General features: G+C 39.4%; 1 protein-coding gene across 5 annotated transcripts in view; it reads right to left on the bottom strand.

Moving 5' to 3' along the window:
• RYK (receptor like tyrosine kinase) overlaps positions 1–20,860 on the bottom strand; it is an 88,781-nt gene that overhangs the window by 32,260 nt on the left and 35,661 nt on the right. For all 5 annotated transcript variants that reach the window (XM_072792674.1, XM_072792675.1, XM_072792676.1 and 2 more), the window contains exons 3-7: positions 13,351–13,450; positions 11,104–11,238; positions 8,962–9,015; positions 4,984–5,128; positions 1,003–1,103 (exon numbers count right to left, since the gene is read on the bottom strand). In XM_072792674.1, the coding sequence (XP_072648775.1) occupies positions 1,003–1,103; positions 4,984–5,128; positions 8,962–9,015; positions 11,104–11,238; positions 13,351–13,450 (535 nt within the window). The remainder of the gene's footprint in view (positions 1–1,002; positions 1,104–4,983; positions 5,129–8,961; positions 9,016–11,103; positions 11,239–13,350; positions 13,451–20,860) is intronic.

Raw genomic sequence — 20,860 nt, 5'->3', positions numbered from 1 at the left:
ATAACTGCCTGTAAGAACCTAATTAATCAATAACACTACTGAATTGAGCCCTGATTTGTGGTCCACTGTTTATCCTGATGATTATGTTGTGTTTTATTTGTGTGAAGACTGATTCTTCATTATGTCTAACTTGTTTACTAAGAATGATTATTTTCCCCAACATCAACCTGTTAGAATATAAAAACTTTCACCAAAATCCTGTTCGAAAACAACAAAAAAAGGTTAAGCATCTCCCTTCAGCTCAGGTCATGATCCACGATCCTGGGATCAAGTTCCGCATCAGGCTTCCTGGTCAGCAGGGAGCTCTCTCTCCCTTTGCCCCTGCCCCGACTCATGCTTTCTCTTTCTCTGTGTCAAATAAATAAATAAAATCTTTAAAAGAAAATCAGATTCCATGTTCTCAATTCTAATGGCAGCTAGCTTCCTATCATAATCAAAAAACAACGTGCCTAGCTGGCTCAGTTAAGCAGGGTCTTTTGATTTCAGGGTCTTGAGATCGGTCGGCTCTGCTATCAGCACAGAGTCTGCTTGTCCCTCTCCCATTCCTTCTGCCCCTCCCTTCCCTACCCCTCATGCTCTTTCTCTCAAATAAATAAAATCTTTAAACAATGACGTAAAGTCCATACCCCTTAAGATTATCAAACAATTTATTAAAATCTAACAGTTTTCATACAGCTCAATGGCATATTCTAACTACTTGAAAATATTCCTTCTGAATTTCTCTAGAAGTGATTCAGTATCCCTTTTAATGTAATTAATCTATGGAAATCTCCCCCAAATTAATTCTAGCAATTAAACATAAATTATATTTTTACTACTCCAATTTTAGAATGTTCCCCTCAATGCTCTAGAAAGCAGAAGTTGAAGATCAGGCCTAATCCTGTGCATGTACTACACAGAATGGTACACATGCCCCACAAATTACTAACAACACAGGTACTGCTGGCAAAAAGACCACAGACAACTTTACTATATCATCTTTAGAATTAAATTAACTCTTACTGGTGATAGGAGTTGCATTGTTGGGTGTGTCGGCTCTCAGATACTGAGTCGTCTGGGTAGATGGCTGAGAAAGCCCTTGGGAACTACTGCTGGCACTGATGCTGCAAACAAGTTTTAAGAGAGAAATAACTGATAAGTCAGCTTCAGTGAGAAATTTCCTTTTTCTGTATCTTCAAAAATGCATGCAGCCATTATAACCAGCTTAAAATCTTGATGGCAGTCACAATAACGCATGGATGTCCGTCACAAACATTCCATGTTGAAATTTTAATACCATAAAGTAGAGCTTTTTTTCTCTGCTAGCTCCACAATATCAAGCAGTTTCATCTTATCAGTCATTCAGAAATGCAAGTATTAGTCCTCAGACACCATAGACAGCAGTCCTGAACCTCACACAAAAACATGTTAGGGATCTATGGGTCATCCCTTAGGAAAAGAACCCATCCCAATTAGTTTGCTTTTTTAAAAAGGAGGAGAATTACAGGCCTCTTTCACTAATGGTCCAAAATCAAATAGGCCAACATGCTCAAGAGCTATCGTATCTAGCTCTAGTTAATTGAATCACATACATTTTCCTTCTTCCTCAATCCTACCTTTTTAGAATTTATGGAACTTATCAGAATTCTCTAGTACTTGAAACATTCCATTACACCACATTCTTTAGATAATATGGGAGATCTGGAAGATGGTAGGCTCAAGTAATTGCTAACCCTTTACTCAAGATTACCACAAATTAATACCTCTTAAGTATGTACTTCTGTCTCTTCAGTGGGCAATAGCCTTATCCCAGGTTACACTTGGCCATATTTGAGTTTCACTACCTCAGCTCTTAATTTTGTAGTAGTAGAGAAGTGAAGGATAGAAATTCAGCATGAAGAATGAAATCAGATGGCAGGAAGTCATACCAGACTGTCAGGATAGGCTTCTCATGCCTGTCTTAGCTATAGGATCACCAAAGTCCAACTCAAGGCTCCCAACTTTCTTAAAAAGGCAAAATCTTTGATCTGACCACAGCTCACAGAACTGTTCTAAATTTTCAAAACCCAGTGATTAAAAAACACATAATGAGGGGATCCCTGGGTGGCGCAGCGGTTTGGCGCCTGCCTTTGGCCCAGGGCGCGATATTGGAGATCCGGGATCGAATCCCACGTCGGGCTCTCAGTGCATGGAGCCTGCTTCTCCCTCTGCCTATGTTTCTGCCTCTCTCTCTCTCTCTCTCTCTCTCTCTCTGTGACTATCATAAATAAATAAAAATTTAAAAAAAAAAAAACACATAATGACAAAAGGCTGCTATTTGAGAATTGATCTATGTGAGGCTACACATGTAGTGGGTATGCAGCAGTCCAGTGAAGAGCTTAAACCTTGAAATCAAAACTGCCAAAATCACCTTTTACTAGCTGTATGACCTCAGGCAAACTAATGCTTCTGTAGCCTCAAATTCCTCATGCTTAGAATGAGCCTAATTCTACCTCCTGACAAGGTTGCTAAAAGGTATATGTGAAAAATAATATAAGTAAAGCATTTAGAAGAATACACTGGCTTCAAACATACATTAATAAATTATCATTTACTTTTATTATTACTAATATTATGTATCCTCAATCCTTAAAATGATAAGGAACTAAAGAGCACCTGTTTTCAGAGTTCTAAGTACTACTCAATGATCAGACTAAAAATTAATATTAAAAGTCCAGGGGAGGGAAGAGAAATATTACTTTCCCGCAAAAGGGGAAAATAAAGGACCTCAATTTACTTACCCATAAAACAGGACTAAGAAAATCTACCTCCCAGGATTTTTCTGAGGCTCCAGTTATATAATAAATGTAAAACTATTCCTTAAAAATTACTTGCAACCAATAGACCCTGATGGTGATATAAATGGCCAGACTCAAAACTATTTACTGGTTGTTTCTCCCCAGTAACTGAACAGTAGATGGCACTCTTGTACCACCTCAGAATTCTTGAAGTGCCTACAAAGATGTTGAGTACCTTTTCAAGAAGCCATAAAACTGATTAGAGAATTCAGAGACATTTTTGGCTCTTTGATGGTCTTATCCACTAGGTTATACTCTGAAAACAAGCAATATTGTAAGTTGCTTTCATTCAGGCAATGTCTAGAAAACTTTGCCTGAAAATGGAAAGAACCAGAATCCCCAATGCATGAGTGGTAACTGATTATTTTAGCGGGCTGAGGTACATGTCCCATAGAATCTGACAGTTTTTGCACAACTCTGGCCTATGTGTCTTCACAGCCCTAGCACACATGTAAACATTCAAGGAAAATGTGTCTATCTAAACTTCTGTATGCTATGCTCCTCAGTGACTCCTTTAACTGTACTGGTATCCTCTCAAAGTTCTATCTAAATGTTCCTGTTCCCTTACTTCCCACTCAGAAGCTTCTAAATGCCATTTCTTCCTCTATAAACCCCAATGCTAACTTCAACACCATCATATACACAAAACCTATTCTGAAACATGTCACCCATGTATTTCTCTTTTCATTCTTATCTCCTTTCTCTTCCTTCTCTGCTCAGATAAAGCAAGTAAAACAGAGGGGCAGGTATTGAATCCAACCAAGTTCCCTGTCTCCTTGTGTTTCTGTTTATGCCACAAATATGCCTATCCACTGTGCATATGACACTGTGTAGGCCTAGGGATTCAGCAATGAGTAAGACATTCGGCTTCCTAACTGGAAAAGGCTTACAGTCTAGTAGGAGAGACAAGTACACACAAAATTATTACAGGAGAATAAAGTACGATAACTGGTACCAAAGAGAGACAGAGAGGGAAAGAGGGAGAAGGAGAGGCAGAGGATAGGAGAGAGAGAGAGAGGTAGAGAAACAGAGAAGGAACAAATGGGCAGTTGGGAGGCTTAGAAAAGACTTCATGAAAGAAATGGCAATAGGGAGTTGAAAGTTGAAGAAGGAACACGTTTGGACTGGTGGAAAATGCAGGGACCTCTGTGGGGAAAGCATGACTAAAGTCCTAAAGGGCAAATTACGGGGCAAAAGTGTGGAACACATAATCATGTGACTGTAGCATAAGTAGGGGTACAGTAAGAAAGGTTCAACAAGTATGGGAGATACCTCTCCACATAATGGAGGGCTTTGAAAGCCAAATCATGAAGCTGGAATCTTTCAGTAACCAAGTGGGAATCACTGAGGAGGAAAATGAGAATTATGTACTGGGAAAGTAAACCTGTCATTCTATCTATACCTCTCACCCTATCTTGGCTATAAAGTCCTCCCTATCATCTCTGACCCATCTAGGCTGGGGCAAGCACCTTTTCTATTTTGACAGTATACTACACAAATCATAATCATCAAATTTATAAACTTTTATAATTATAGGTTAATGTCAATGATGAATACTTAAAGCTATAAAGTATATCATTAATTTTTTTATATTCCCAGCACTTAGTATATCTAACCCAGCATATCTCCAAGGCTACACATTAGAACCATCCAGGAAACTTTAAGAAAAATGCTGATGCCCCAACACCACCCCAGACCAATTACATCAGAAGCTCTGAAAGGTGGCACCCATGTTTTAAAAGCTTACCCATGATTATAATGTGCAACCAGGTTGAGAACCAATGGTTTAAATCACAGCAGGTTCTCAATAAATGTTTACTGGATGGATGGACAGATGAATGGATAATGACAGAAGAATGAAAGAGGAGGAAGAAACAGGGCTATTTTAAAAAGGTACTAGGAGTCTGGAATAAAATCACTTTTTAAAGGGGATGGGAGCAAAATGTGATCTGCCAACTAAGAAACTGTAATTTCTGTTCAAAAAAAATTTTAAATAAAATCAGAAAAACACAATGACAGTAATCCCAAAGAGAATCATTTTTCTTTTGGCAAGATCTGATTATCCTTCCTTCTTCCCCTGTGCACCATATGCATGGGTGTGCATGGGCTCCCATGTAAATGCAAATAACCCTTTACTTTTTTCCCTTTCCCCAAATAGATATAATACCTGTCATCCAGTTCAATTCTTTTCATACTATGAAGGTGCAAAACAGCTAATATTATTGCTACAAGAAATATTACTGCACAGCAAACTCCCACGCTGATATAAAACACACGAGTAGAAGTGGTCGGAGCTGCATGTACAGGATCATCTGAAATAAAAATGAAAAGCACATTAAGCTTTTTAAACAAATACTATCAATTTCTCTATGACCAATATAAACAATGGGTATCCTACTCTCTGTAAAAAAATACTTTCATCTCATGTACCCACTCTTTGATGAGTTACCAGTGGTGTATTGATACAAGTTCTCATAATTTTTAAAATATTGTTGGAGGGTTTCTTTTTTAAGATTTTATTCATTTATCTGAGAGAGAGCATGAGCAGGAGGAGGGGCAGAGGGAGAGGGAGAAGCAGACTCCCTGCTGAGCAAGGAGCCCAACATGGGGCTCAATCCCAGAACTCTAGGATCCTGATCTGAGCTGAAGGAAGACACTTAACTGAGCTAACCAGGCTCCCTTGAAGGAGCTTTTTTTTTTTTTTTAAGTCTTTTTTGTATTTATTTATGATACAGAGAGAGAGAGGCAGAGATACAGACAGAGGGAGAGGGAGAAGCAGGCTCCATGCACCAGGAGCCTGACGTGGGATTCGATCCCGGGTCTCTAGGATCTCGCCCTGGGCCAAAGGCAGGTGCTAAACCGCTGCGCCACCCAGGGATCCCTGAAGGAGCTTTTAAAAAGGGTTTTAAAGAAAACTTTTCATTAATGAGTACAAAAGTCACAAATCTTAGATGTATGTATAACAGTGTTGTCCAACAAATCTCTGCAGTGACAGAAATGTTCTGTAGTATGTTGTCCAATAGAGTAGCCACTGGTCACTTGTGGCTATTAGGCCCTTGAAATGCAGCTAGTACTACTGAGGAACTGAAGTTTTAATTTTATTTCATTTTAATTAATTTAAGTAGCCATAAGTGGCTAGTAGTTACCATAATCAACAGCACAGATCTATATATCCTTCACACCTCTTCAACAGTGATATCTAGAGGGGAAAGGTGAGACATCTTTTTGCCAATCACTGACTCACAGAAGAAATATACAACAGAGTGACCAACACATTTTTAAAAAGCAACAAACTTTTAGTCATTTTCTCTTATGAGAGTAACAGATTATTTTGCTTATTTATTTTTAAAGGTAAGGGCAAGATAACAAAACCCCATTCATGAAATACTATTCAACTTCCTATTATTCAAAACAGAGGGAAAGAGAAAACAAACCTCGGCAATCAGGAAAGTGACTCAAAGGCAGGCAGGCAGGCAGGCAGGCAGACAGACACAGACACAGACACACACACACACACACAAACTGAGGAAGATCTAGATGCACAGAGATAGAGATACATACGATCTGAGCAAGCACAGGCAAAGACAGAGAAATAGAAGCAGAACTGGTATAACCAAGGCATCAAGTAAGTTTTAATGATGAGTACTCACATCATAATTCTACTGAATAAAACCTGAGGAATCTGGGTTTTATCCTACATAAGACAGGAAATCGTTATTAAGCAAAGGAATGATATACATGAGGAGACTTGAAAAAAACAAAACAAAACTGACTGCATGCTGTGTAAAGAATGCTTTGAGGATTGAGCAAGAACAGGAGCAGGGAACAAGTTAGAAAATTACTATAGTAGTCCAAAAAAGAGACAGCAGGGATGTGGGCAAGAGTATAACGGACTGGAGGCACAGTCAACAGACCTTGCTAATGAATGATATTCGGGTAAAAGGAAAAGAGGAATCAAAACTTTGGCTTAAAGAATTAGGTGGCAATGATACCTTTACAAAAACTGGGGGGAAAAGGGAGGTTGGGAAAAGAAAGAGAATCAACAGTTGTGTTGTATCTAAGAGTACCCAGTATACATCTACATGGAGGTATCAAGTTGACAGAAATACAAATGTGGACTTCTGAGGATAGGTTAAGGACAAAAGATAAAAGCTATTAGCTTTTAAAAACTTGAAAGATGGCTTTCTAAAATTTAAACTGATCAACAAACAGTAAATCAGAACAGATTAAATCAAAGAGACCAAACAGATTCCAGGGCAGCTAGACCTTACTACAGACTGAATGAAGGCCGGACTTTCCTCAAGGATGCCACAGGCTGTTCAATCTTGGAAGGGGCAGAAAAGGGAGGTCCCTCAGTTCATCTATGAACTATTCCTGCCAAGAATTGGCCCTAAATCTAATCAAGTACAGAATCTAGGAGAAAGAAAAATACATTAATACCACAAAGATGCAGATATGAGAAATCTGATGGGATAAATAACTCAATTTCATCAACAAAAAAGTGATATAAAAGGGGGTGTGATTTCTGATTAATATAAAATATTTGTAACAGGGATCCCTGGGTGGCGCAGCAGTTTAGCGCCTGCCTTTGGCCCAGGGCGCAGTCCTGGAGACCTGGGATCAAATCCCACGTCGGGCTCCCGGTGCATGGAGCCTGCTTCTCCCTCTGCCTGTGTCTCTGCCTCTCTCTCTCTCTCTGTGTGACTATCATAAATAAATAAATAAATTAAAACAAAAATTTGTAACAAACTAGAGTGTGTGGGCTTTATTTGGATGATCCTAATACAGACGAGAAACTATAAAAAGATATTTTTGAGATAATCAGGTTAATATGAACAAGAACTAGCTATTAGTATTAAGGAATTACTGTTAATTTTCTTAAATGTAATATATCAAATACAAGTGAACAGGTCCTGGGTGATTGTGGGTTATTTCTTTAATTACCTTTAAAAAAAAAAAAAAGATTTTATTTATCCATTTTGACAGAGAACGAGCACAACAAGAATGGGGAGGAGCAAAAGGAAAGGGAAAGTAGGCTCCCTGCAGAGCTGGGAGCCCAGTGTGGGCCAAGATCCTAACCTGAGCCCAAGGCAGACACTTAACAGACTGAACCACCCAGGCGCCCCTTAATTATCTTTTTAAAAAGAAATTCATACTGGAATATTTATGGATGAAAGGATGCTTGGATTGTGCTTTAAAATACTCTACCCCTCCCCACCCACCTATCCATCCAAAAAAGGAGGAAGAAATCAATGGAACAACACTGGCAAAACGTTATTACTGAAGTAGGGTAATGGTCATATGCAGTGTCATCAGTGCACTCTGTCATCTTTTGCAGATTTGAAATTCTCCAGTCACAAATTTTAAGTTTACTTCTATGAAGAGAATCTAATATCCTTTTAATATAGTGCTATTAAAAGTATCTCAAGAAGTATAAGACTCAGGATGCCTGGGTGGCACAGCGGTTGAGTGTCTGCCTTTGGCTCAGGTTCTGATCCCGGGATCTGGGATCGAGTCCCACATCGGGCTCCTTGCAGGGAGCCTGCTTCTCCCTCTGCCTATGTCTCTGCCTCTCTCTGTCTCTCTTATGAATAAAATAAAATATTAAAAAAAAAAGAAGTATAAGACTCAATGATGCATCCATATCAGAAAAGGAAAAAAGAAGTCTAAGTTACACCATTTAAACATAACCATTACCAAAAAAATAAAAATTTACTTTTGAGTTTCTGCTCTGTAGGTTTAAATAAGTATCTTAAGTATCCTTACTTTTCAGCTGGATGAAATTAACCAGTCCAAGCCAAAAATCAGACTTTCTAAACTTCTGCTATTGAGATAAGGATCTTATACATGTTTTCATTTTCATACTTTAATTATAACCATTCAAAATGATGTGATATAAATTCTTGCTTATAGATCATGTTATAAAATATGTATGAGTTTTGCTTCACAAAAATTTCAATATTCTAATCATTTCACCTGACTCTATATATACCAATCTACAATACATCAGTGAAATAAATAGCAAGACCTCACTTATCTTTTGACAAACTGGACACTACAAGACCTTCAAGTCATACAATAATGTGCATTTGCAATCAGCCATTTTTCTTCCCTGGAGATTGAAAAAGGTAACAGTAACACTTACAAATAGTTCTGCTAGTGTTTTTGTCCAAGGCTGAAGTTTTAACTTCTTCAAGTTCTGAATTAAAAAAAAAAAGAAAAAGACATTTTAGAAATTCTTCCTTTTCCATGTAAATCCTTAAATACCTTAATCACATTTTTCTGAGTTTTTCTCTAACATAGTTTTGTGTTTTATTAGAACACTGCCTGAACTAAGTAACAAGGTATTTGTTGCAAGATAATAAATACTATGTTGCTACTCTGATAATGATCACTATAATCACCAATCCCTAGTCTATGGGTGTTGCTTATAGATGTTCAATGAAAAAGGGTTTCTGTGGTCTAGAAGTTTGGGGAAAAGAAATATTTTAACCTCTGTGGAGACACATAATTCACATTAGCAGAGTATAAAGGCTCTAAGGAGTTCTTAAGTAACGAAAAATATCTAATCAAGCAGTCCCCACTCACACATAAAGGAATATTTTCTTGCCAGTAACACCGATTAATATTCGATATAGGACAGATGTTTTCTGTTGCAATTTTTTAAATGTAGTAGAGTAAAAAACACATTTTTTAGACAGACGCATTAGGATGACATATTAAAGTAAGAGTCATGAACTGGATGATTGGGGTGGCCAGAAGTATGACGACCAAATGGAAAGGGTGGCACTATATTAGGTCTAAAACAGAATCAAAATTATACCAGCTGTATTTTAGTGTTAATTTTCACACACACATTATAGAAAACAGAGAAAGTATGGGATCATTCTGAATGTCAGCTGATCATTAAACTCAGCAGCTAACTAACAGGGGTGGGTTCCATCGATCACATCACATTTGGCCATCATCCTGCCTTTAGACATTAGACCATGGTACCGCCATAGCCTCTTTTTAGGGATCAGGAACCAGGCTTTCGACACTCTTCACTGGCTGTGCCAGCTTAGGTGGTCTCTCTGGGCCCACTCTCCTCATATCAATTATATAATGACTAGGTTGAACTAGAGAGACTCTAAAGTCAACTCTGGCTCTAAAATTACATGAAAGTTAGGTACATAACTGAATATACTAGAACTGAAAAATATATCAAAACACTAGAGCTAAAAGGTGCTTGCTAACTTTCCATTTAAAAAAATGTCCATTCTAATGCAGTACAGTTTTTTTATTGGCATGTATCTGGACATCAGCCATTATAACTCACTTGCTGACCTCAGGTACTTTCATAATACTCAGCACTAACTTCAATTAGGAAATGTGTTAAGAGAGAGTTTAACAATGGAGCTAAGAGCACCAGTTTGCATCCAGCTGCACCACCTGCCTGTCTGACCTTGGCAAGTTGGTCAGATGCACTCAGCCTCAGCTTCCCTCTGAGAAAATGGAAGTAATGAGGGAACTGCTACCTAGAGTCATTGTAAAGGTTACCTGAATTCAATGGTACGCACTCAATAAGTTTAGAAGGTTTTATTTTCCCTATCTTAGATAGTAACCAAAGTGACGGTGCAAATTCAGATCATTTTACCTTTGTGCAACTTAAAATAAGTTGAACTAGATAACCTTTAAGGAGAACTCTAAAATTCTTTCATCTACAGCCTATGTGCTAGGAATTCTCATAGCCACTGTAATTTCTTGAGTAACTGATTATTCAAAACCAAAGCTAGTAACATCTATTAAGTACTCACACATGGTATTCTGAGATTTAGGTCTGATTCAATTAGTCTAAAAGAAAATTTAAAGGAGTTTAAAAGTTTATTATGCCCTGTTTACAAATGAAAAAGCTGAAACTTAGGTTAAATAACTTGTCTCCATATCAAGCCCAGTCTATCTGGCCCCAGGTAATGCTTCTGTGCAACACCACCTCCATAAGGAAAACACAGTCAACACTAGGGGCCCTTATCAGAATCATGTGACCAGCCACTTGAGTACTATTTCACATCCCTAATGGAAAACACCCTAGCAATTCTGATAAAAGATTTTGAGACTGCAGAGCCTGAGGGAGATTCCTGACAACAGGCTACTTGGTGATTATCTTAGAATTTCATCTGTTAGTGCTTTTTTTTCTCACTTGCAACTATTATCAAGATTTGGTCACAAATCTGTAGAAAAATGACAAAACTTATTTTTGACCTTATCACATCTATATAAAACAAACTTTGGTAAATAAATTCCTTACTTTTGTAGCACATTTTCCTTCGCTTAAAGTTTAAGACTGTAAAGTTTTTTGAAGAATTTACTGTCAAGTTGAGCTGCATTAGTATCATAACCTCAGAATCTACTTTGCCAGTACAGGAAAGCTCGACCCGAAACACTGTTTAAAAAACAAAAAAGAAAAGATATTTTAATTTTCTAAAAATCAACATTCTAGTATTATAGAATTCTTTGTTGCCTAAAACTAAAAATAATATTTACATAACACTAAACAAAAATTTTCAAAGAACTTACCTTCAAACTACACAGCTTTAGACATTAATGTTTTTTCATCCATTATAGATATAAAAGTTAGCATTAAAGAACAAACCAAGACATAAAGGAAAAGATTACTGTCAACTTTTTAAAAAAGATTTTATTTATTTATTCATGAGAGACACAGAAAGAGAAAGGCAGAGATATAGGCAGAGGGAAAAGCAGGCTCCATGCAGGGAGCCCGATGTGGGACTCAATCCCAGAACTCCAGGATCACACCAAGCCAAAGGCAGACACTCAACTGCTGAGCCACCCAGGCGTCCCTACTTTCAACTTTTGCTCATGATTTTTTTTTTTTTGCTCATGATTTTTAATAGATCACTTTGTCTCATAAGTCCTCTTATTATTATATACTAAAGCTACAGAAAAGGCAAACCCTGCTACCTTACCAGTCACTTCAGCATAAGAATGATTACTTGATAAAAAGGAAAAACAATTCACTATACCAAAATGTAATTATGTATTGCTCTTAATTAAGAGATTAAATATAAAGCTGTAAAGTGATAAACCTGATAGATTAAGTAACTATGAATCTAACAGTATAAAAACCTTTCTAAACAGAAACTTGCTTTAAACAATTACTATAGCAACAAGAGAACAGACATGGGTGCACATCATTTTTTTTTAATCTTTCAGTTTAAGATTCTTTTTTTTTTTTACAAATTTAGAGTATCATTCTATCATCTGTATGAGTATATGAAAAATATGGGCATTTCTGAATTTCTTTATTGACTCATAAAAAAGAGGAAGCCCCCTATGCTTTCCTAAAGCTTAATGTATGTCACTAATAACAATGGTTAAGACTGCCAAGAAGAGTTCTACAATACTGCTATATTGTGAAAAGTACACAGCTGATGCTTTCAAGTTTTAAGAAGTTTGTTTTGCCTTTCTTAAAATCTCATATCTTCAGGAGCCTTTCTCAAAAGGCTGACTCAACAGGCGTTAAATTTGGGTAAATATAACCCTTTAATCATTTGGTCAGACATGTATTACATGACTATCCTGTGCAGATGCTGTGCTAGGCAACAAGGGCAGATAGCTAAAAAAGACAGCTCCAGCGCTCAGGGTAGGTAGCCACAGGCCAGCAAGGAGAGACAAGCACAAAGAATTACAAGATAACATAATTAGTTCAAAAACAGTCAAATTACAAGATCCTACAGGATAGGAAGCAGAAGAAAGAGTTAACAACTGGACAGAAGGAAGCAAGAAAAGGACAGTGCAGATACTGAATCTCGAAGAATCTTTAGTACGAATTAGAGTTTATAAGCAGAAAAGAGGAAAAGGCAGTTTCATATACACAGACCAACACATGCAAAGGCAAGGATGTCAAAACTTCATGTAGTATGGTACCACTGGAATGCTGGGGCAAATGCAGCAACAAGGCCAGACAGGCAGATGATAAACATACAGCACACGGCTGGAGAGTCTACAATGTATGCAGTTGATGGGGGTAGGAGGCCCTAATGGACCTGGTGTCATTTGGTCAGATATGAATGTTCAGTGATGATCCAGGCCACGGTGTAGGAATTAGTCAGAGGAACGAGACCAGACACAGAGACACACGTGGAGGCCAAGGCCAGCAATGCAGAAAAGGAGACAAGAAGTGAGCACAGACAGTTCTGGAAGGGATGGAAGAGGGAATGGTTTAAAACACAGTGTAAATAATCCGATTTTTAAAAGTACTTACACATCTTATGCCTATCAACTAAGATACACTACACATCAATTATTAAACTATTCTTTTTTGTGAACAAGGGGTAGTGGAAGGGGAGGTAGGCAGGGGGTTCGGGTGACTGGGTGATGGGCACTGAGGGGGGCACTTGGTGGGATGAGCACTGGGTGTTATGCTATATGTTGACAAATTGAACTCCAATAAAAAAATTTAAAAAAAAAAACTATTCTTTTTTGGACATGGGGAACACAACTGAAAACAGAATGTTAATTCTTTCAGACTCACCTGATAAAGTGCGTGGAACTTCCCCCTGAGCAGAAATGTTGACCTGGGGCATGTCCATAGCCACAAAATTGTCTACTTGGAATCCCAGCTTATATTCAACCTGTAAAATATAGACATAAACAAACTGAATCTGTGATAACAGAAAGGACACAGTCTGACTTCACTGATTAGCTCATTAACTAGTAAATGCATGAGCCTTTCATATGTACAAATAATCTACCTATAAAAAAATCCAAATTGCTAGAAACGGTCCTAGGAATTTCAACTGGATAAAAATTCAACTCAGTAAACCACTCTCTATTTCATGTCCAGAACAGTACCACCACTCTCCTGTAAAACCTGTATTCTAAGATTCAGAAATCTTGCTGAGAACTACACAGCCACTGACAGGCCCTGGAGAGACAGATATGAAGAGCCAAGTTGTTGACATGTGTAATTTACAGACCACTGACTAGTCACCAATGTCTTCTCTGATTGATAAATGCCAGGTCTGAGGGCTTCCATGTGGCTAGTGGATGAAAATCTGATCTACAGATCCACTCACTCCACAAGCAGATTACAAAGCACAAACTTCTCATAGAATGACTCTAGCCCAGCTTTCACCATAAAGTTTATGTTTGGAAACCCATCTAATTTCTGAATCTACTTCTCAAGTAATTAAGAATCCAGAAAGAAAAAGAGGTGATTATGAAGATATCACTAGAACACCAATATTAACTATCGACAGCAATATTAACTATCAATACCTGGCCTACATAGGTGGCTTAACATAACCAACCAGCATCAATAAATACAGCCCTATCATTAGACTGATGGTCATGGAAGAAATAGCTCAAACCGTAAAACAATAGCTGAAATTTGGAATAGCTGCCACCTTCAAGACCTTTAATGAAGCTTTATTTATTTTTTTTAAAGATTTTATTTATTTATTCATAGAGACACACAGAGAGAATGAGAGGCAGAGACACAGGCAGAGGGAGAAGCAGGCTCCATCCAGAGAGCCCGACGTGGGACTCGATCCAGGGTCTCCAGGATCACACCCTGGGCTGCAGGCGGCGCTAAACTGCTGCGTCACCGGGGCTGTCCCCTTTAATGAAGCTTTATATTTCATATCACTCGTTGTATAGCCTGCAGGGGTCTTGATAAAAATGATACTTCTCTCCCATCTAGTGGTCACAAGGGTGGTTTTGGTGAAGAGCCAGAATTGGAAGAAGCCAAGGGGGCAGTGGGATGGGAAAAGAGGGGTAGAAAAGAGGTTTAGGAAACCATTCTTTAAGAAACTTAACTAGGAAAAATGGAGCCAGGTTGGAGGGATGAGGAGACAGATTCTGAGGCTTTTCTTTCTTTCTTCAATGGGAGGTATTATAATGTGTTTGTATGCTAATGAAAAAAGCCAATGAAATGGGACGTAATAAAGATTAAAGTAAACAGGAAGAGAGTATCATCCTAGCTTATGAGAAAAGGGACTGTCTGGGGCAAAGGGTGTCTGTCTACCCATGGTAAGTATCATGCCAATGAATTTAACTCTCCCTATGGATCTCTTTTCACACTTTCATACTCGAATGTCCCTGAACACTGTTAGGGGTATACAAATATCATAGTATTACTTCACAGTTAAGATACATATACAAACAACTGTTAAAGTCTGTATCTGGTAAGTGCTATGTTCATGACAAAGAAAATGTTTTTGCTGCTGCATATCACTGACTTAGTGGTACTTTTGGGCTTGTCAGTGTTCACTTACCTTAGCATGCTGCAATACTGTCAATGCCACCAGGGGGTGCTAGAGCAGCCTGGCTAAGTGTGGGCCAAGGAGCAAGCAGCCATACTCATTGACTAAGAGAATACATTAGCTATATTCCTATATTCCTACTATCTTTGAACAGGACAATACACGAAGGGCAAGTGCACAAAAGAAATTAAGCAAGGGGACGTCTGAGTGGCTCAGCAGTTGGGCATCTGCCTCTGGCTCAGGGCGTGATCCTGGAATCCCGGGATCAAGTTCCGCATCAGGCTCCTGCATGGAGCCTGCTTCTCCCGCTGCCTATGTCTCTGCCTCTCTCTCTGTGTCAGGTCAGGTCAGGTCAGGTCAGGAAAAAGGAAAGGAAAAAAGGAAAAAGGAAAGGAAAGGAAAGAGGGAAGGAGGGAGGGAGGGAGGGAGGAAGGAAAGGAAGAAGGAAGGAAGGAAGGAAGGAAGGAAGGAAGGAAGGAAGGAAGGAAGGAAGGAAGGAAGGAAGGAGAAGAGAAGGGAAGGGAAGGGGAGGGAAGGGAAGGGGAGGGAAGGGAAGGGGAGGGAAGGAAAGGGGAGGAAAGGAAAGGGGAGGAAAGGAAAGGGGAGGAAAGGGAAGGGGAGGGGAGGGGAGGGGAGGGGAGGGGAGGGGAGGGGAGGGGAGGGGAGGGGAGGGGAGGGGAGGGGAGGGGAGGGAAGGGAAGGGAAGGGAAGGGAAGGGAAGGGAAGGGAAGGGAAGGGAAGGGAAGGGAAGGGAAGGGAAGGAAAGAAATTAACCAAGAAGTAGACTGGAACCATGAGACTGTGATCCTTAGGTAAATTATTAACTTTTCTGAGTTTCAGTTTTTGAAAAATGAGGCTAACACAACACATTACAAGGATCAAATAGGATACTTAATACAACACATCTGTCAGTCTGGCACAGGGCCCCTGGTAAACACAGACCCCGGTGGCATCATTCCAGAATAACTATCCTACTGCCCCACTGCATTTCCCCATAAGCACCAGCTAACTACTGACCCTAGAGATTCTGATACAAGCCTTCTGTGCTGTGCTAAGGACATTGCTGCAGCCCTCTGTTCTGTTCCCCATTTTGGGACCCCCACTATTCTAAACAGCCTACTACATGCTTAAGCTTTTCACAACTGTCTTCCCCACCTTCTCCTGCAACCTGGCTTTCCTCAGAAGTCATCTCTTCCCCTGCCTATCAGTCAGTTCTTACAATACCTAACCCCCAGGGCCTAGGCAGCAGGGTCAGCATTCTTTTAGGATCATTAGGTCCTCTCTAGACATTCCTCCCTTGTGCAAAATCCTCTATATCCCGAAGCTCACGATGGCTGTTTCTCATACCATCAACATCAACAACAAACAAAAACTTTGCAGAGGCCTTGGCCCTTGGCTCACTTTGTCTCATGCCATCTTCCTGGTAGCTTCAATATTAAGTATTCAGTATTGCTAAATGATAAAGAATTACGCCAAAACCAAAACAAATGCACAAATCCTACCCTATCAAAGATCCCATCACTAACTTTGATTCCTACAAAACCAGTTCTGTGACTTGGTTTCACTTTCCCAGAGCCTGTGCCCCAGAGACGACTATGTTACTGACAGTCATATTGGTACCCTCAATTGGTTCACTCCCCTCCATACCCTCAGGGGGCCATACCAGCACCCTAACCTCTCATTCTACTGCTGCTCAGCACTGCTGGAGGAAATCACATCCCTGGAGAGAAGGGTGCTTCTACACAAAGATGACTTCCAGGCTCAGGGTAGGTAGGCCCTTAATGCTGTCAGCAAGCCTTTCCTCACAGATTCCTCTCCCTCCCTAGTCTACTCATTCCAAATGTCACAGGACATCACCATCTGCTGCCCTCCTCACTTCCTCACTCTTCAGACAATGTCCTCATCATCTTCTGCTAGCCCACAGGAACCCCATTTTGAAGTCATTGTTTTCAGATGTTAGAGCACTTAACCTCTGTACTACGGTCCCAAGGAAAGATATCCTCTTCTCCTACTATACAAGGTTCTAGCCCATTTTCACCACCAATGGGATCTCTTATCATTCACTGGTCTCACTCTCCTATACCTTCAATCTCTCCCATATGCCAAATTACTTACTAAACATAAGTATATTATAAATCTTACAGCTCTCAAAACTTAACAGATTCAAAGACAAATGTATGTTTCCCCACACCTGTTGGCTCTTTTATTCTAGGTCTCAGTTATTGTAAGCAGACGCAGAGCTAACCAGAGACCAGAATTTCTAGGAAAGCAGAGAATGGCAAATGGGGTCAAAAGCCTTAACTGCAATGCAGAAGGCAGGGGACAAGACGAGCATCCAAGTATCTCAGAAATGCAAAGGGGAGGGAAATGAGCTTATAAATGGAGCTGGAGAGAGGTGGTGAAGGGGCTGGGTGGGAGGTTTGAGAAGGCTGACCTTTTGACTATAAAAGCAACCTAGAGGAATAAGGAGTATGAAAGTACAGAAAGAAGCCTGCCCTTTGCTGGCTCCCTTTCTGAGGGACTATCTAAACATGCGAGATGTTCACAAGACATTCTCTTCTCTCTCTGAAATTCTTAGAATATTAATTTTTAAATTGTAGTTTTGGGGGTCAGAGAACAAACTGCCAGTTGTCACAGTACAATTTTCTTTACTCTGCCATGTATCGATCTATGTGGAGTCTCACTTGCCCATGATCCTCTGAAAAAACAGATCCGTTCTAAAGCTAACATTCACAACCTAATGGAACAAAGGAAATCTGAACAGCAGTTGTTTATCAGAAAAGAGTAAGCCAAAATATTTCGGAAAAGAAGCTAGAGAAAATATAAATATTTGAATAAGCTAAAAAATAAACATTTTTGTAATCTTCCCTTACTTGGAAACAAATGGCAATTCCAAATAGGCAGCTGATGAGTAAAGCCATTTCCTTCTGGAACACAGTACAGATTTAAAGTGAATACATTTTCCTACAGCCGTACAGTCTTTTAATTTCTCTGAATTTACCAAAAGTGCTGCCTTCTTCACGGAAATCCCACTCTGCAGGAGATACTGTAGGAACTCTGGACAAGTTCCCTGCAGACCCTCCTGACAATGATGAAGAATTCCTGAAACCAGAGAACAGCTACAGAGTGGACGGGAGTTGGGGGAGTATTCTGCTACACTCTGGTATATTTTTGCCTTCCAGCTATCTAAAATATCTACTGACATTTAACAGATGCAGTGGCATGCTTTTCCCCCAGATATCAGAGAATGTTCTGGAATATAGAAGAAACTAATTCTTTGTTAAAACCACCCAGCAGTTTTTGCTTTTCTGACCATGTGGTCTTGTGAAAGAAAAGAAATACCAGAGTTCTCATCCCACCTGGAAATGCAATTAACCAATGGTATTTAACTACTACTCAACAGATGTCAAGAATAAGATACAGCTTCACTTCTGAGAAGACCACAGTCTATTTGGCAAGACAAAACAACCAAGTAAACACTGACAAACAGCACTATTAGCAAAAAGCTTTGATACATGAAAACCAATGTTAAAATATCTACAGTGTGAATGGGCATATCAAGGAGAGCCTGGAGATCTCTGGAAGCAAACATTTTATTTACCTCCTGGCATACCTTAAAAAAGTAAGAACTGAGAATTTCTGATAAATAGTTAGAGCTTAGGAGGTGTGGCCTTCCTCCAGAAAGTTCATGACTGCATCCTAGAGCCAAAATGATCAGGTGAAGAATCCTGTGTCTTCTCAGGTAAAGAAGCCAGGTCTCTCTTGCCCCCTTGTGTGACTTTCCCATTTCAAGTCACCTCTACCACCTATGTCTTCTGCTTCTACTATTACCTTGAGCAAGTCCCTTCCCAAATCTGGATCTTATTTTTTTTTCCCTCATAATAACTAACTGATCAGTAAACCAAACTGCAACCATATAATGTATTTTTCAGTGATTTGAAAGAGAAAGCATTCAACTCTATAAACCCTTTACCAATATATATTCAGTGCTCTGCAAACTGCACAAAGTATGCAGTATATTACTTGTTAAAATACACACACACACACACAGATGCTTATCCATGTACAGACTAGCTTTAGAATGGGAGACAGGAATCAAGTAACAGTGGTTGCCATTGGAAGGGCAACTCAGTGTCTAGATTGATTGGGGATGGTACTAGGAAAGTATAGGGGACTTATTTTTCACTGTATATCCCTTATGCCTTTTGAGTGTTGAGCATATGTTGAATGCTCAAAAGATTAATTTTTAAAATAAGCAAAGTTCAATTACTCAACTGTGCTACAATTACCAAAGAGATTATAACCTAATACTGGAATTAGGGGTTGCAATGGTAGCCAAAGCCTGAAACTGGATTAACACACACATATTCCTTAGTTTTTTATTGTAAAACCTTTTAAGATAGAAGATGATTACTTTCCCCTAATTCTAAATCCTATTACAGATGAACTTGTGAAATTAGTTTAGCTATGAATCCCATTCATTTCTTCCAATTTATAAGTTTATTCACAGTGAAATACCTGACAAATCCCAGGTGGACAACCAGTGTCAAGTGTACCCAACTTATGTTTCACACTTCTAGAAACAGGAAGTTCACCACATTCCAACTTTAAAGAGCTCTAACCACTCAGAAGATCCCTGTATGTTGAGCTGTGCCCTGTGGCTTCCACCATCTTCTTCCATCTCTTCTGTAGTCAGTAAAAGAGCACCTATAACTAAGTACCAGGTACCCGGTATAGTACACTGTGCTATATACCAGGCACAGGGAACACAAAGACGAAAAGGAGTTCCTTCCTTTGAAAGGCTTTGCATCTAAGAGGGAGATAGAAAGGAAGATCAACCATATGATATTAAGAGTATGACAATGGTGATGAGGGAGAAAAGAGAAGGGTGCCACAGTACAGAAAGGAACACCTGGCACAGCCAAAAGAGAGGTGATACCAGGTTTGAGATTTATAAGATGAACAGGAGTCAATAGGGAAGGGGCATTTCTAGCACTGCCAATGGCAGCAATGTAACAGAGTCCAAGGCATTCAAAAAATTGTCAAACAAAACGAGACTAAACAACTAGCTGAAGAGAAAGTAGAAAAGAAAGGCAGAGACAAGATCATACAGACTTCCTAAGAAATCAGAAATTTATTCTGGTGGCAACTGAGAGCCCTAGAGCAGTTTTTGGGAGCAGAGATTAAGCGGTGAGGTGGGGCAGCAATGCAGCAAGCAGTTAGTCCCGAGGCAAGGAGACCAGTTATAAAACTATTTCCATATCTTGTTAAGAAAAAACTAAGGCTTAAACTACAGATGGCATATTATGTCCAGAGAGAGGTAGAAGATGAACTCAAAGTATAATTATGAGAGACAATCAACTAGACTTGGCAAATGTAGGAGAAGTATAGGGGCCCTTCTAGGATTCTGGCTTAGATGTGTAATAGTGGTGATGCCCTCCAACAAGTCAGAGAACTTCTTTCTGCCTCACCAGGAATATCATACTAGCAATGGTAGCTCAAATGTGCAATAATGATGGTATTTAAAACCTGCCACTGAAGTAATTCAGAAATTATTCATGAAGAATATGGAAGGACCTAGAGCAATAGCAGGGCTCCTCTTGACCCAACATGTGCCCAGGCCAGTGCTACTTCCCATTCAAATGTATATATTTATCTGAACCCTTTCCTCTCTCTACTCTCCTCCACTCCAACTTCTTCCTGTGACAGGCTCCTAAAATTCTTCAGACATCCATTATCAGCAATATCAGATCCCTGAAACTCACTCCAAATAAAAAC

This window comes from Canis lupus, chromosome 22 (genome assembly GCF_048164855.1).
Source record: "Canis lupus baileyi chromosome 22, mCanLup2.hap1, whole genome shotgun sequence".
Classification (NCBI taxonomy): domain Eukaryota; kingdom Metazoa; phylum Chordata; class Mammalia; order Carnivora; family Canidae; genus Canis; species Canis lupus.
This window is presented reverse-complemented; position numbering and strand designations above follow the sequence as displayed.